The sequence below is a fragment of the Rhopalosiphum padi genome, chromosome 3, assembly GCF_020882245.1.
Source record: "Rhopalosiphum padi isolate XX-2018 chromosome 3, ASM2088224v1, whole genome shotgun sequence".
Classification (NCBI taxonomy): Eukaryota; Metazoa; Arthropoda; class Insecta; order Hemiptera; family Aphididae; genus Rhopalosiphum; species Rhopalosiphum padi.
The window spans coordinates 80,274,928-80,290,641 of NC_083599.1; the positions used below are offsets into that span (position 1 = coordinate 80,274,928).

At 28.4% G+C, this 15,714-nt stretch overlaps 1 protein-coding gene and 1 pseudogene across 1 annotated transcript; both read left to right on the forward strand.

Annotated features, from left to right (window-relative positions):
- Window positions 1–7,997: 7,997 nt before the first annotated feature.
- LOC132926068 (uncharacterized) lies at window positions 7,998–9,813 on the forward strand (annotated as a pseudogene).
- A 1,937-nt stretch (window positions 9,814–11,750) lies between these two features.
- Window positions 11,751–15,708, forward strand: LOC132926069 (zinc finger BED domain-containing protein 4-like). The gene is made up of 5 exons (XM_060990414.1): window positions 11,751–11,945; window positions 12,275–12,498; window positions 12,591–13,893; window positions 15,084–15,410; window positions 15,490–15,708. The coding sequence occupies exons 1-5, from the start codon at window positions 11,751–11,753 to the stop codon at window positions 15,706–15,708; spliced, it is 2,268 nt and encodes a 755-aa protein (XP_060846397.1).
- The last annotated feature ends 6 nt before the right edge of the window (window positions 15,709–15,714 follow it).

Below are 15,714 nucleotides of genomic sequence, written 5' to 3' on the forward strand. Positions count from 1 at the left end.
CATAAAACGATTGTAGTCTTTGACAATTTGCGGACATGTGACATTATTTTTTTCCCCAGTTTTGTTTTTACGTAAAACTGTTGTTACCTCAGATCCATGATAATTTGATGCAAAATGAACAGTTTTTGTGTCTTTCCACTTAAAGACGCTAATACCTAAATCAGATATGCGGTAGTCATAAGTTCCCCTTTTAGATTTTGTATCATCAGCCAATTTTGGTAAACCTTTACGATTTGGTCGAATAGTGCCATAAGCTAAACAACCTTCGAGTTTAAGTTTTTCTAAAAGAGGAATAGACGTAAAATAATTGTCAAAAATGAAGCATCTATTTTTAGATTTTCCACTCACTTTTAGACAGTTGCAGTACAATTCTTTCTCCAAGCCCAAAATGTTTGAATTCGTCAGACACTTGTTCATCTTTACCTTGGTGTATTTTAAAATTGTTTATATAACCATTCTGATCAGACATACACCATATTTTATAACCACGCTTTATCGGCTTCATGGGGTTGTATTGCTTCATACTACTTCTTCCCTTAAAAACTATCATAGACTCGTCTATTGATAATTCCCTCGTGCCATAATATGATTTAGAAAATTTTTCAGTACAATAATCAATCAATGGATTAAGTTTAAAAAGTTTGTCTGTATTATTTGGAGGAATTAAAGTGTTGTCCTGGACATGTAAATTTGATAATATTAGATCAAACCTATTTCGTGGCATTGTACTAGATATTAAATTAACACCAAGATCTGGACAAGTTGACCAATAGTTTTTCCAGCTAGGTAATTTATGATAACCCATAAAAAAATTAATTCCAATAAAATTCAACATTTCGTGTCGTTTTATGTTCAGTATTTTATCTCTTTGAGTACCATATAAATTTGTTTGAAAAACAAGATGATCGAGAAAGCCGTCTAAAAGTTCAAGAAAAACCGATGTAGCCGTTTCACCATGAAAAAGTTCATCTACTGGTCCAGTTGGAAGGCAATAATTTGGTATATCAGTTGTTTTATATTTTTTAGACCATTTTCGATTAGGTTCATAATATGATTCTTCAGTTTCGTCAGTATTTGTAGTTATTGAGAAAGTTATAGAGTCCGAACTTTTATTTTTATTTTTTTTATTTGTCTGTAATAAGTTTTATTAAATTTTTTTTACTGGGGGCAGAAAGTTAGTAGATGGGCCTGGAACCGGAGTCGCAGGTACATTTATAACGACTGGCTCTTGAGTTTCTACAGTGGGTAAATGTGATTGTACGTCAGTATCCAAAACTACTAAATAGTCGTCGAAGGGATTATTTTCCATCGATTCGGCAACTTCATCAACATAGGGTAAACTAAAATCATTACCTGATTCGCAATCAATATAATAATAATATTTTTATTATTATATTCCAGTACCTAAAAAATAACATTTTCACAACAATAAATTTGAAATATTCTTACAATGTTATTTTTAACATTACTATAATGTTGTTATGTAATGTTTATAGAACCTGAAAAAGTTGGCCAAAAAGTTTGCTAATAATGTTATGATAACATTAAATAATTTTCTGTTACTCTGAAATTAATATTATAATAACTTTTTTGTTAATTTAAGAATATTAAAACTACGTTAGATTAACATTATTTTGTTGTCTGGGTATAGATAAATTTGAAAATGATAGTTTCGTGGATGAACCTGTAGTGCCCGATCCTGAAGAAAATCTAGAAAAAAGCTGAACAAGAAGTGCTTTCACGAACAATAGATACTGAAGATTTAGAAAATGAAAAGTAAAGTAATGAACCAATATTTAAAAAAACCGAGAATAAACAGAAAAATGGTACCCAGTGAAAGAGTGGTGGAACCGATGTTGGAATTTATAAAGACAAGAACTCAATCAAAAAAAAATAATGAAGATACACCTGAACTTCCTTTTTTTAAAAGCATTATTCCAGATTATTTAAAATTGAATGATAAAAATCAACGTCAATTCAAAAAAATTGTATGAAATACCACGATACAATAATGCACCACATACTAATATTATACCATTTATACCTCACTTGCCTGATTTATTGTTGATTATTTTTTAAATATGATAAATAAATAGTTGGGAGTTCAAAAATATATTCTATTATTTTTTAGCAATTATTTATTATTTTTATTCACAATAATGTCTGCAAATAGTGCTGTTAGTATGTTTGCAATATTTGATTATTTTAAATCAAATCCCAAACAACTAAAAAAGGGAGAACTTTCATTTAACGCTGGATACATTTGTAAAATAGTATACGACTCAGCCAATGGATTGATACAAGGTGAAGTAAAAGCAAGTATGAAATCAATCCAGTATAAATTAGACCAGCAAAAAAAATAAACAATTTTGCTTTGATTCCAATCAATAGTATTTGAAATATTAATTTATATTAGGTATTTGATATTTTGATATTTATTTAAAATTTAAATATAGGTATTTCAAAGGATTATAACTTGATAAAATATGTATATTGTATAGGTAATATATAATTTTGCTAATTAATGTAATAACTGGTCTTATAATATAATATTATATTTAGTATTTGCATTTATACATAATAGTTACTAACTGCAGGAGTTGATTCTTTAAATCAAGTGTATTTAATTCAACAATTTCTGATGGTGTTTGGGTAATAATTGTGCTACAAATGCTAGTGCTAGTGCTAGGTCCATTGTCATCAGAATGGCAAGCAATTTTAGTTCTTTTTCTTTTTTCTGGCGATTGAAAATTAAAAAATGCATTTTTCCTATGATCTAATATTTCAGGACCATTTTTTTTATCTCCATTTCTGAAATGACAACTACAGATTCTAGCACCAGGTCCAGGTTCAACATCTCTTCTGTACACAAATAATTTTGTTGTTTATATAATACTTATATACTTGAAACTACTGAAACTTTACTACTTTACTACTTTGTTATAAATGTTTACAAGAATTTTATAAAATATAAAATAAAGTTTTATACTTCACTAATTTAATCCATCTACGCCTCTCTTTAGTTTCAACAGGAAATTTAAAGAAACTACATTTATGTTTTTGGTTATTATGAGTACAATTAAATGCCCAACACAGCATGACTAATGGTCAATTTTATTTAAAATAGTAATCAGTAATCACTAATAAAGATTTACAAGTTTTGAAGTTTATGTAAATGTAAATTATCAATACACTGGATTCATTAAAGTTTATTAGTCTGTAGTCACAACTTCATAAGCAACAAAAATGCATTATTTATTTTTAATTTTTATAAATTAATGACAACGTAATAATATTGGTAATCGGTCAAAAAGTCCGGATTCAGTTTTTATAGTCGGACAAAAAGTCCGAGCACATTTTTTATGTCAGACAAAAAGTCCGAAAATACAAAATATTTTATACGGGGTGATTTTTTTATCATAAAACACTCATTATTTCAAAAAGTATTCATGTTTTTGAAAATATTTTTTTACATAGTTTTTACATTATTTTTTAATAAAAATGTTGTTTTTTAACAATTTGATACTATGTAGAAAAATAATTTTAAAATAATGAATACTTTTCAAAGTCGTTCTGCTATTTAGTAGGTGTCGAGTGGGTAGGTCATTATTAGAGCTGAGATTTATATTATATAATAAAAAACCAAAAATATTTATTATAATTTTTGAATGAAAGTTAGAACAAGTTATGTGGACCATTCTATTAAATTTTCAAGTAATTTGTCCCAGCTAAATTTTTTTAATCAACATTTATAAAAAAAAAATAAAAAAAAAATTGATTATTTTAAATGCCTATAAATAGCTCAAAAAAATTCAAAATATCTTGAAAATTTAACAGTGTATAGATAACACTAACATTAACATTCTGTGAAAACTGCAAGTATTTACAGTGATTAGTTTTTGAATTACAACCATATAAAAAAATCGATTTAGTCGAAAACTGGTTTTGCGTAAAAATCCCCGTTTTTCTGTCACTTTTTTTTTGTTTTTCTCGATTTTTTTGAAAACTGTTGGAAAATGTTTACTTTTAACTTCTATAATACAGCAAGGATATCACTTTGCCATCGGAAACCACCCCCAAAGTTTGAAATTGAAGCATTATTTCGACTATTAATGCTGTACACAGACACAAAAAAAACACACATCATTGTAAAATCAATACATTCATTACTCCGTTCAGAATCTAAAATATGTAACAAGAAAAATTTAAAATTATGTTAACGTGTAAAATTAAAATAAAATATAAAGATATTTTCATAACCATGGGAACGCAAGTACTGACACAGTTGAAAAATATTTGTCCACTACTACGCTTGTCTAAACTTTAAATACGTATAATTCATAAACTACTCGTCCTAAATTCGATTTTTTGTATCAAAATGCTCAGAAAATTATTCTGCTTTGGAATATGAAATTAAAACTATGTTGTCATTCAAAAAACTAAAAAACTTAAAAAAAATATAAGGATAAAAAATATTTAAATATATAATTTTTTAATAAAAACATTGTTTTTCAACAACTTGAAAGTTGAAACTATATGTAAAAAATGTTTTAAAAAAAAAAAATACTTTTTGAAATAACGAGTATTTCATAATAAAAGAATCACCCTGTATAAAATATGATATAATAAACATTCGATTAAGATTCAAGAATTATTCGTTTTTTTCGCCAAAAAAATGTTGTATAATATTTATAATTTCTTATTGTAGCCGATTGTCACGCATATAGAACATGATAAATCATATGAAGACGTTATTGAAATCGAATCTATTGTGGAAGATAATAGTGAACATGACACAAATGAAGAGCAACCTCAAAAACAAAAAGTTTTTGTTTCACCACAAAAACCTAAGGGATTAAAAAGAAAAAAAAATCAGGAAGACTCTAGGATAACTGAAACATATAAATTAATAAAAGAAATTTCCAATAAAAGGCAAACACCTAAAGTGAAAAACGATAGTATTGTTTTCGGTGAGTATGTTGCCAGTAAACTAGAGTTATTTGATCAACGTACAAAAACAATGCTTCAACATCAAATAAGTAGTCTTATTTGCACCACTGAAATAAACTATATTCATAATAATCCTCGTAACCAAAATTTTCAACTTAATATTAATAATCAACCGTTAGCCAGTTCAGCCAATTCAATTTCATTTTCATCTCCACTCTCATCACCAACTGCATCATCTATTCACTCAATGTCTTCCACTCTACCTCAGTCACCATATTACCCTTCTATAGTGCAACAGCCTTCTTATGATATGTCTAACTTTCAACGTACATGCGAGTATCAATATCAGCAAACACCGCCTATTAACTACGACATATCAGCTAATGTCAATACATCAGAAAATATCATTATTGATGACCAAACTACTACGTCAAATTTATAATACAGTTTGGCCTGAAAATTTAAAATTAAAATTTTTTTTTTATTATTATATTATGTTCTATAGCTTATACCTATAATGAGTTTATTACACTGTTATATTATTATATATTGTTATTTGAAAAAAGATATTTTAATTTTGATTTTTAATTTTTAATAATATTGTTATATGGCTTATATTTATGTTTATTACAATGTTATATTATTAGAAAGGATATATTGTTATTTGAAAAAAGATATTTTAATTTTGATTTTTTAATTTTTAATAATACTGTTCTATGGTTTATACATTATACTTATAAGTTTATTACAATGTAAGTATGTAAGCATATATTTATTTTTTATTTTATAATTATAATATATTTTAAAACATTACCTGTATGTTGTCTTGTAGAACTTCAATTATGGCCGTACAGACCTCTGGTATAATGTGTGAAATCGATGATTTTGAAATTTTAAAAACCAATGACAAACTTGCAAATGAATCTCCTGTCGCCAAATACCTTAATGTCAATGCGAGTCTTTCATTAGAGGGTATAGCTTTTCGAAAATGTGTATCTTCTTTTCGAATTTTAGGCTCAACTAATGTCAGTAATTGGTTAAATGTTTCATATGACATTCTACAGCAATTTTTAAAATGATCACCGCCATCTTTTTGTAAATCGCTTAGTAACATTCCACTATATAATTCTCTATTACTATACAACGATGTCATCCACCAGCGACGTTTTCTTCTTGTCTTCGATTTTTTTTTTATCAATGCTTTCATGAGCACAAAACTTGCAGCAGCTAATAATAAATCATTTTCATCACTTGATGACATTTTAATTATAAAAGTTCAAATATTTAAATTGAACACAAATATATTGAGGCTAAAAATCTTTTACTAAAATTTTTTAAAAAATTCAAATTTTTAACAGTCCTTACTCAACACTTCACAGCAGCTTGGTCGATACTGAATGTATAATTTTTTTGGTATTTAGGAACGAATATTTTTGTGAGAGCGAAGACTAGCGAACGCGAACGAGCGAACAATGTAAACGGTCGTGGCCGAATATCTAGCAAATATACGTTCGTATTCGTTTGCTAGCATTCGTTCGCGTTCGGGCTCCAATGTAAACGCACCTTAACAGCTATTAATAGTAATTGTAAACGCGCGTTTGGCTAACGTAATGTCTGTGCGTGTAATGAAATACGAATTAAACGAGTAAAACGACGTACAACGCGAAGTCAGTGACGGTTCGGAAACGGCTCAAGTGCTCGAGATTTGACGTCGATGTTCAACTCGAATTATAGTCGATAGGATTAGGCGTTAGGATAGGATAGGATTAGGCTGGTGTAACAAGATCGAATCCCGCTCCGGCGACATTCCCGGCGGCGCTTTGATTAACACTGCGAATCACTTTTTGCATTTTATTTTATATGATTTTGCTGGCCACGTTGGTATATTTTTTCTATTACTCGACTAATAAAAATCAGTATTTCAATATTTATGTACTAATTTTTTTTTTTGAATATTGCAAGTGTTAAATATATATGTTTTGGTATCATCTTTGTTATTATATTTTTTGTAATAGTACTTATTGACTACCACTGAGTATGTTATATTATATTATTTATTTTTTAAAAAATTTAATTATATTTCTATATAGTATATATTATATAATATTTATTGTATTTTAAAAAAGATTGGTACCTACCTGATGAAACACATTATGTGTATTTATGGAATACTTAGAAAATATTTTAAGAGACTGTGCTATAATGTATTTATTAAAGTTATATAGATCGGGTATATATAATCGGGATACGCAATAAATAGGACGTTATAACACTTCGTTCGACTTAAACTTTTTCCCCTACTATACGACATCAGACTTTCGACGTCAGGAGGTATAACAATCCGCGTAGGCGGATTGCCCAGCACAGGGATCGATTTGCATCGCATGAGGACTGATAGCTAGACACTCTATTACCATTTTTCGTACTTATTTATTTTTTATACATTAAAAAAACAACGCGGATTGTTATACCTCTTGACGACGAAAGTCTGATGTCGTAGAGTAGGTGGAAAAGTTTGAGTCAAACGAAGTGTTATAACGTCCTATCTTTTGGGAAAATCGATTTATACACAACTAAATCGCTTAGGTAGGCGATCCGACTGCGTCTAATTGCAGACTATGTGGGCGCAAATTATGAAATCTGAATTTTTTATTTGCTAAAAATTGAATATACTTTAAGTGTTACCAATCGGGTGTCTAGAAATCTATCACATTATATATAGTTTGTCTCGAGGCTTGCCCGGTTCTTTTTTGAATGTATAAAAAATAAATAAGTACGAAAAATGGTAACTAAGTGTCTAGCTATACTTTAAGTGTTACCAAACCCCTCAGGTAGGCAATCTGACTGCGTCGGATCGCGGACAATGTGAGTATTATGAGTTATTATAAGTGAAATAATCCACAATACATTTATTACATCAGGTTGTAATTAAATATTAGTGTGCATACCCGATCTATATGACTTTAATAAATACATTATAGCACAGTCTCTTAAAATATTTTCTAAGTATTCCATACAGCATAAGTTCAAACATAACTAAATTTAGTATGGCAATTAGGATGATGGCAATAAAATATCGTAAAGAGTTATTAGAAACAGAATCGCAAAAAATAAAAGGTATAGGTATCACTTTTTTTTATAATGTATTTTACAATATAAATTAACAATTTTTTTACTTTAATAAAAAAAAGAACTTAAAGAAGACATACTGAACAGTCCTTACCACATTTTGGGACAGCATGAAAAACGTGCATCTTATTTTTGTAAAAAAAATAATAAAGAAGAAAATCATATTCCCGAAGCAGAAAAGTGTGGTCTAATGAATGAAATTTCAAATATAATAAAACGAGTTGTAGACTATGCAAGCAGTCTTATTCTTGATGTCACCAACAATGTGTGCGAGCAGTTTAATAGTGTAGTAAATAAATATATTGGCGGAAAAAGAATACATTTTTCATTAAAACAGTCGTACAATACGAGAATAAGAGCGGCAATTATTTCATTTAACTCTGGAGGTTATTTTTTAAAAGCGATTCACAAAAATATTATGAAAAAAAGTCTAGGTAATGAATTAAAATTGTTTTGTATTTTTAACAAATGTCAAATTAATAAAACAAATATGAAATAGTCATGCGTGTTTTTCGTTAATACATTATATTTTGAATAGGCGTGGTAGGAAAAAAATTTCTAGCTATGAAAAATAAAAAAAAATTTATACTGTGTTAAAAGAAGACTTAAATTTCTAACGCGGTGTGCAAAAAAAACAAAATGTACCGGTCCCGATGAATTTTATGGTCTTGCAGAACCCTTAGCACCAGAAGAAAGGATGACCACTGAGCTCATGATAAAAAAAAAACAACAATTTATTTAAAATTTAACTTTGACACAAAAAGAAGGAGAAATATTAGAGCTAGAGACACGAGACCAAAGTTGTAGTCAAAAATGGTATTCTGAAAGGCGAAATCGACAAACAGCATCTAATTTTGGAAAAATTATTAAAATGAGACCTACAACATCATGTCGAAACATCGTTTATGAATTACTGTATAATTCATCTACTTTTAATAGTAAAGAGCCAGTACAATGTAGATATGGGAAAAGTTGGCTATTGAAAAATTTGAAGAAGTGACAAATTTAAAAGTAAACCATTGCGGCTTGTTTATAGACAATATATTACCATATCTAGGAGCATCGCCAGGTAGATAAATTTAATTTAATTTTAAAAATGTAATTTATTTCAGATGGAATTATAGATGATAGCACAATTTTAGAAATTAAATCATCTTATTCTGCTAAAGATAGTGCCAGTATACAAGAGGCCATTCACACTGGAAAGGTGAGTATCTATTTTATTTTATATTTATTATAATATCTATAAGTAACTGCTAACTGATATAATAAATTATGTATTTACTAACTAGTACATTCTTTTATAGATAACTTATTTGACTCAAGATGAAAATGGGCAAATATTGTTAAAAAAGAGCACAATTATTTTTATCAAATTATCGGCCAGTTATATGTAACAAAAAAACAGTATTGTTATTTTTTAATATTTACAAAACAATGGATTCATATTGAGAAAATAGAATATGATTCTAACTTTTGGCACGAAAATATGGAACATAAATTTAAAAAGTAAAGATATTATTACACATAAATTACTTAAATAATAATTTATAATTTATATGTTTAATTAACATTAATTCATTCTTTATAAAAAATTATTAAATTTTATACTATAGATTTTACTGTGAATGTATTTTGCCAGAAATCATAGATCCACAATATGGAAAAAGAATTTCAAAAAGTGATATAATTGAACCAGATTTCATTTTAGAACCACAAAAAAAAATTGTATAATGTTAAAAATATTAATCAACGTCATACATAATAATAAATTAATAACTATATCAAAATTATTTTAATTTTATAATACCAATGTCTTTTTAATTTTTATTAATAAATTTGGTAGTGTTTAAATTAATTAATTATAAATTGTTATTAGGGTAATAATAAATACATTGCATTAATATAATAATATATTCCTATATAGTGAACTGAACGAATGCTCCACGTATAACGCATATTGTATTACAATAGTAGTACTATTATATAGTTCGTTCAAAATAAGAAACGTAGACGGCGGCGGACAGATGTTTCTCCCACTGTGCGTCTATTTTACCGACGACGGCCGCTGACATACGACCGTTGTCGACGTACGTTCGTTATGGAATTCGGTCTCAATGACTCCCAATTATCGATATTACCCTTAAATTCAGGAAGCGGAATGGGCGGTAATCTTGACCCATTTCCACCTCCTGAGGACCCAAAGGACTGATTATGGCCTACGGTGCTTGACTCAGTAAAGATGGGCAATACGGGTCAATTGAACGATTCGGTTCGTTTGGATCGGGTCATTGAAAAGACCCGTTCATATGATTCGTTCATTTCGTTCATTTCGTTCGTTGAACGACGAACGTATTATAAACATAACCACTATTACATTAGACAAAGATCCAATCTTATCATACGATTCTCGTTCATTGAATGATGAACGTATTATAAACATAACGACTATTGTGTAAAATAAAGATCTAGTCATATCAGTGATCAGTCATAATATCATAGGTACTATCGCGTTTATTTAGTAAACTTGAACGATTTGGAATATTTTATTGATTTAAAATGTTTCGTGATAATAGTCATAATTCATAATCAAATTTTGAAATGGTTATTGAATTAATTGAATATTATCTAGTTATGAGAATAAAGAGGTTTAAATGCTTTCTGCTCACTAGAAGTCTTTTTATTAAATAATAAATTTATGCTTTCTGGTATTGTTTTTTTTGTGGGATTACATTGTTTAGATGAATAAAGAACTTTGTAAAAAGTTATAACAATAAATCTATAATTATTTTTATATTGTTGTGTTACCCGGAAAATAAGTACTGTAGTACACTCATATTCATATAAGTAAATAATATACAAATCCATACTTGAATATTAATTTAAGTATGTCTGCATAAAAATTAAATATAGGTACTCAGTAAAAAAAATTTAAAATAAGTAATCCATCAAAAATGGAATATATATATATATATAGTCAACTCCAATTATTGTTGTAATACGTTGAATTAAAGTTATTATTTAAATTCAAAAAAGGTAAAATAAGTGTTAAATTACTATAATCATTGATTATAAATACAATTGACTTTTAATATTTACAAACAATGGTATAATGTAAGAACTTGGATGTTGGTATATTGAAATGATGCTGAGTTTACCAACTAAATATTTAAAATACTAAGATTGACATAGATCAAATTAAATATACTTTATTTGAATTAAAACAATAATACTGTAATTTAACATTCAGTATTTAGTGTATATTAAATCCTTTCATAACATAAATCTGCAAAAACAAAAACCAAACTTGCTTCAGCATGTTACAACTTAATACAAAAATGTATTATGCAATATGATTTATTTTTTGTCTCATTAACAAATCAATATTGGCTGAATTCACATGTTAAGATTTTTTCATAAAAATTGAATTGTATTCTGTTTTTATTGATTGGTGATCTTATTTTATTTCAGTGTTTTAAATTATTAAATTATTAGTTATCATTTAAAAAAATTGCTATTCTACAATTCTTTTAAAATTAATTATCTTAATAATTGGTTTATGATAATTAATAAACAGGTAAGTCTTAAATCACTTTAAATTATATAAATACCATCTTTTAAAAATTATTAGAAAATATATTTATTACAATAATTATACAATTAGAATAAACATGGCTTCATCAACAAATCAATTGTACAAAAAACGTAGCAATGTGTGGAATCATTTCACACTTACAAATGGGAATATGGCAAAATGCAACTATTGTAATGAAAAAAAAAGTTTTTCTGGGGGATCAACAGGCAATCTTTTAAGGCACATAAAGACAAAGCATGTCATAGTTCCACTGCAAAGATCAACACCACAGGTACACATTTTATAATTTAATAACACTAAAAATGAATTTTAAGAGTATAAAAAATAATATTCACTGCATAGGTATTAACAATATTTTAATTTTGTCATTCTGTAAATGTGTTAAGTAATGTATAACATTTAATTATTTATAAAATAAACTTAACATTTTAAAAATTGTGGTATAAATTATAATATAAATAAATAATAATAAATAATAACGTAACATTCAAGCTTGTCACGCCTAAATATTATATTTCTTAATAAAAATTCACAAACAAAAAAATTATAAAACTAATAAAATAAAATATAGATATAAAAATTATTGTTGGTTGTTTTTAGGTAGCAGAGGAATCAAACTCTGAGTACCTTGACAATCCACAACCATCGACATCCGCTTCTCAATCTACATCTGCAATAGTTCATTCTTCTACAACATTTTCGTCTTCAATAATTCAAAACAAAAATAGTTATCAATCATCTATAGCAAATTTCATTCATCGACCTCTGCCATTGTGTAAATCTGTATCAATTGACCATCAATTAATAAAAATGATAGTAAAAGAGTATCACCCCTTTAGCATAGTCGAAGATAAAGAGTTCAGAAAATTATTGAATATGCTTATATGCTGTCCCCTAATTACATAATTCCTTCAAGAAAAACAGTTTCTAATAGTTTATTGCCCCAAATGTATGAGATGGTTGTCCAAAGAGTAAAAGATAAATTAAAAAATGTATCTGCAGTATGTCTTCCAACTGATGGATGGACATCAAGGAATAATGAAAATTTTTTGGCAGTAACTGCTCATTTCATAGATCCAGATAATGTCACTGAATTATCTTCAGTTTTGTTAGCATGTACTAGTTTTGAAGATAGTCATACAGCTGATAATTTAGCTTTGTTTTTGAAAAATACCGTAGATGAGTGGGGATTGAGTCAGCGTATAACTGTTGTAGTATCAGACAATGCTGCAAATATTAAAAGTGCAATTGAAAAATGCAATTGGAGACGGTTGTCATGTTTTGCGCATGATATCAATTTGATTGTTCATTGTGGATTGGGTAAAATTGAGCCTGTTGTAACAAAAATTAAAGACATTGTATCTTACTTTAAAAGAAGTTCTCATGCATTAGCTAAATTGCAGGAATATCAAAAACAAACCGGAAATCCAATTTTAAAGTTGAAACAAGATTGCCCAACACGGTGGAACTCAACTTTTGATATGTTCGATAGAATATTGAGAATAAAGGAGCCAATAATTGCAACATTAGCCATTTTAAACAACTCCATTACTCCAAATGAATGGCAAGTTGTAGATAAATCAAAAGAGTTGTTGAAAATTTTTTATGATGCCACTGTTGAAATAAGTGCAGAAAAAAATATTTCAATATCAAAAAAAATAATTATGGTAAGAGCTATGTTTAAAGTTACACAGACATTTATAAATGACACAAATTTACCCAGAGAAGTGCTGAATATGGCCAATACTTTAAAAGAAAAGATGATGATTAGGTTTGACAGAATTGAAGACAATTTACTTAATGCTCAAGCTTCAGTTCTGGATCCTAGATTCAAAAAACATGGATTTATTAATGAGGACAAATATAATAGGACTATATCCCAACTTCGTAATAAATTACAAAGCAGCATAAGAACAGAGCAGTTAGATTTACCTCAACAGTCATCTTCTTCAACACCTCAGTATTCCAACTCGGCCATCTGGGGAGATTTTGACAAGTCTGTGGTTAATGCTATCGGTGGAAATAATTCTACAGCAGCAGGAATTATTGAGCTAGACAAATATTTGAATGAACAAATTATCAGTAGACATGAAAATCCACTACTCTGGTGGTCAGAGCGACAAAAAGTTTACCCACGACTCTATGAAATAGTTAAAACTCGTCTTTGTATCATAGCCACATCCGTTCCATGTGAAAGGTTATTTTCAAAGGCAGGACAGGTAATTACAGACCGTAGAAATAGGCTTGAATCAAAAAAAATATCGAAGATTTTGTTTTTAAACCATAATATGTAATTTTCAACATATAACATATTATTATTATTATTATTACACATAATATTATAATTTGTTTATTAAATATAAGGAAATGTTAAAATGTAAAATGACCACAAATTAAACGTCAATCAGGTAATTTGAAAAGTAAGTATGTACTTAAGCAAAATAAATATTTAACTGTTTATTTTTACCATGAGGTATTTTAATTTTTAGATAAATAAATCAAATTAAAATTATTATATTATACCTATTACTATATCAATCATGTTATACAGTACAAAAATAATTTATATTACCTATATGAATTTTAAAAATTATTTATTATAATATCAATGCTTAAGGCGCGATGTATATTTAATAAATTATAACTTACCTGTTAGTTGTCACATCCAGCTTCAAATTTCAATAAATTGTATTTTATTACTTATTACCACAGAATAGCTTTAATATTTTAATGTATTCTGTGTTATTACAACGCTTTTAAAGGCTAATAGGACAAGTATCACGAATCACTAATAATATCTAGGTACTTATAAAGTAATGGTAAATCCCGAGGTAGGTACCTAAAAGGATATTAGATAATGTTAATGTTTGATTAACTGATTATCGTTTATTAAAGTTTGTGTGTACTGCGTGTGTACTACATATTGTGTCATGGTCATAGACATAAATACAACAACAAAGATAGAAAATTGAGATTCACCAAAGGTATTAGGTAAATAAATAATAATATGTAAAATGTTTTATCAAAAATCCTCATTAGCTGGTCATAGATATGAAGCTTGTATTATTTAATATTCGATATATAATCAATCAATCATTATCATTATTGTTTTTGTGATCACGGACAAGGCTATAGATAAACTAAATCGCGGTTTGAAAATATCATAGAGTGAAATGTGATTACCGATTACCTAATGAGTTCGGATCACTCATTATTAAGAATTTTGAGTTGGTAGCAGTGCAATCCGAACGAGAACGAAATTGAACGAATGAACGGATGAACGACTTTTTATTATTTCACGATCCGGATTGTTTCGTTCACAAGTTTGACCCGTTCAATTTGATCCGTTCGTTCGCGAACGACACATCTCTAATACAAAGATATTTTGATGAAATCATCGGGCATCAAGTACGAAGATATTGTTACTAATTTGTCAGAGGCCTTGGGATTAGGACGTGAGACAATTAGTAAAACTATCGCTGAATACAGACGTACTAATACGGTTACATCTCCCAACAAAAAGCGTATTAAGGCGTCTCTCTTCGACAACATTGATGATTTGGATCGCAATAGATTACGGCAAAAAGTTCATTCATTTTGGTTGCGTCGTGAACTACCTACAATCGACAAAATATTATTTGCAGTGAACGAAGATCCATCGCTTCCTAATTTCAAACGTACTACTTTGTACAGCACCATCAAAAAATTGGATTTCGTGTTCGAAAAAAGAAAAAAGGTGCAGTGTACTAACGGAGAGGGAAGATTTGATTGTTTGGCGCCGCAATTATTTGTACGATATACGTAAGTATCGTCAGGAAGGTCGACAAATTTATTATTTGGACGAGACGTGGTTGAATGCAGGAGATTGTGTGGACTGCGTGTGGAAGGACAATACTGTTCTTTCCAAATACGACGCGTTCAACAAAGGACTAACGACCGGGTCGACCAACTCAACTGGCAAGGGCAAGCGGCTCATAATACTCCATATTGGTTCGGACAAAGGTTTTTTTTCCAGGTGGTTTATTATGCTCTGAATCAAA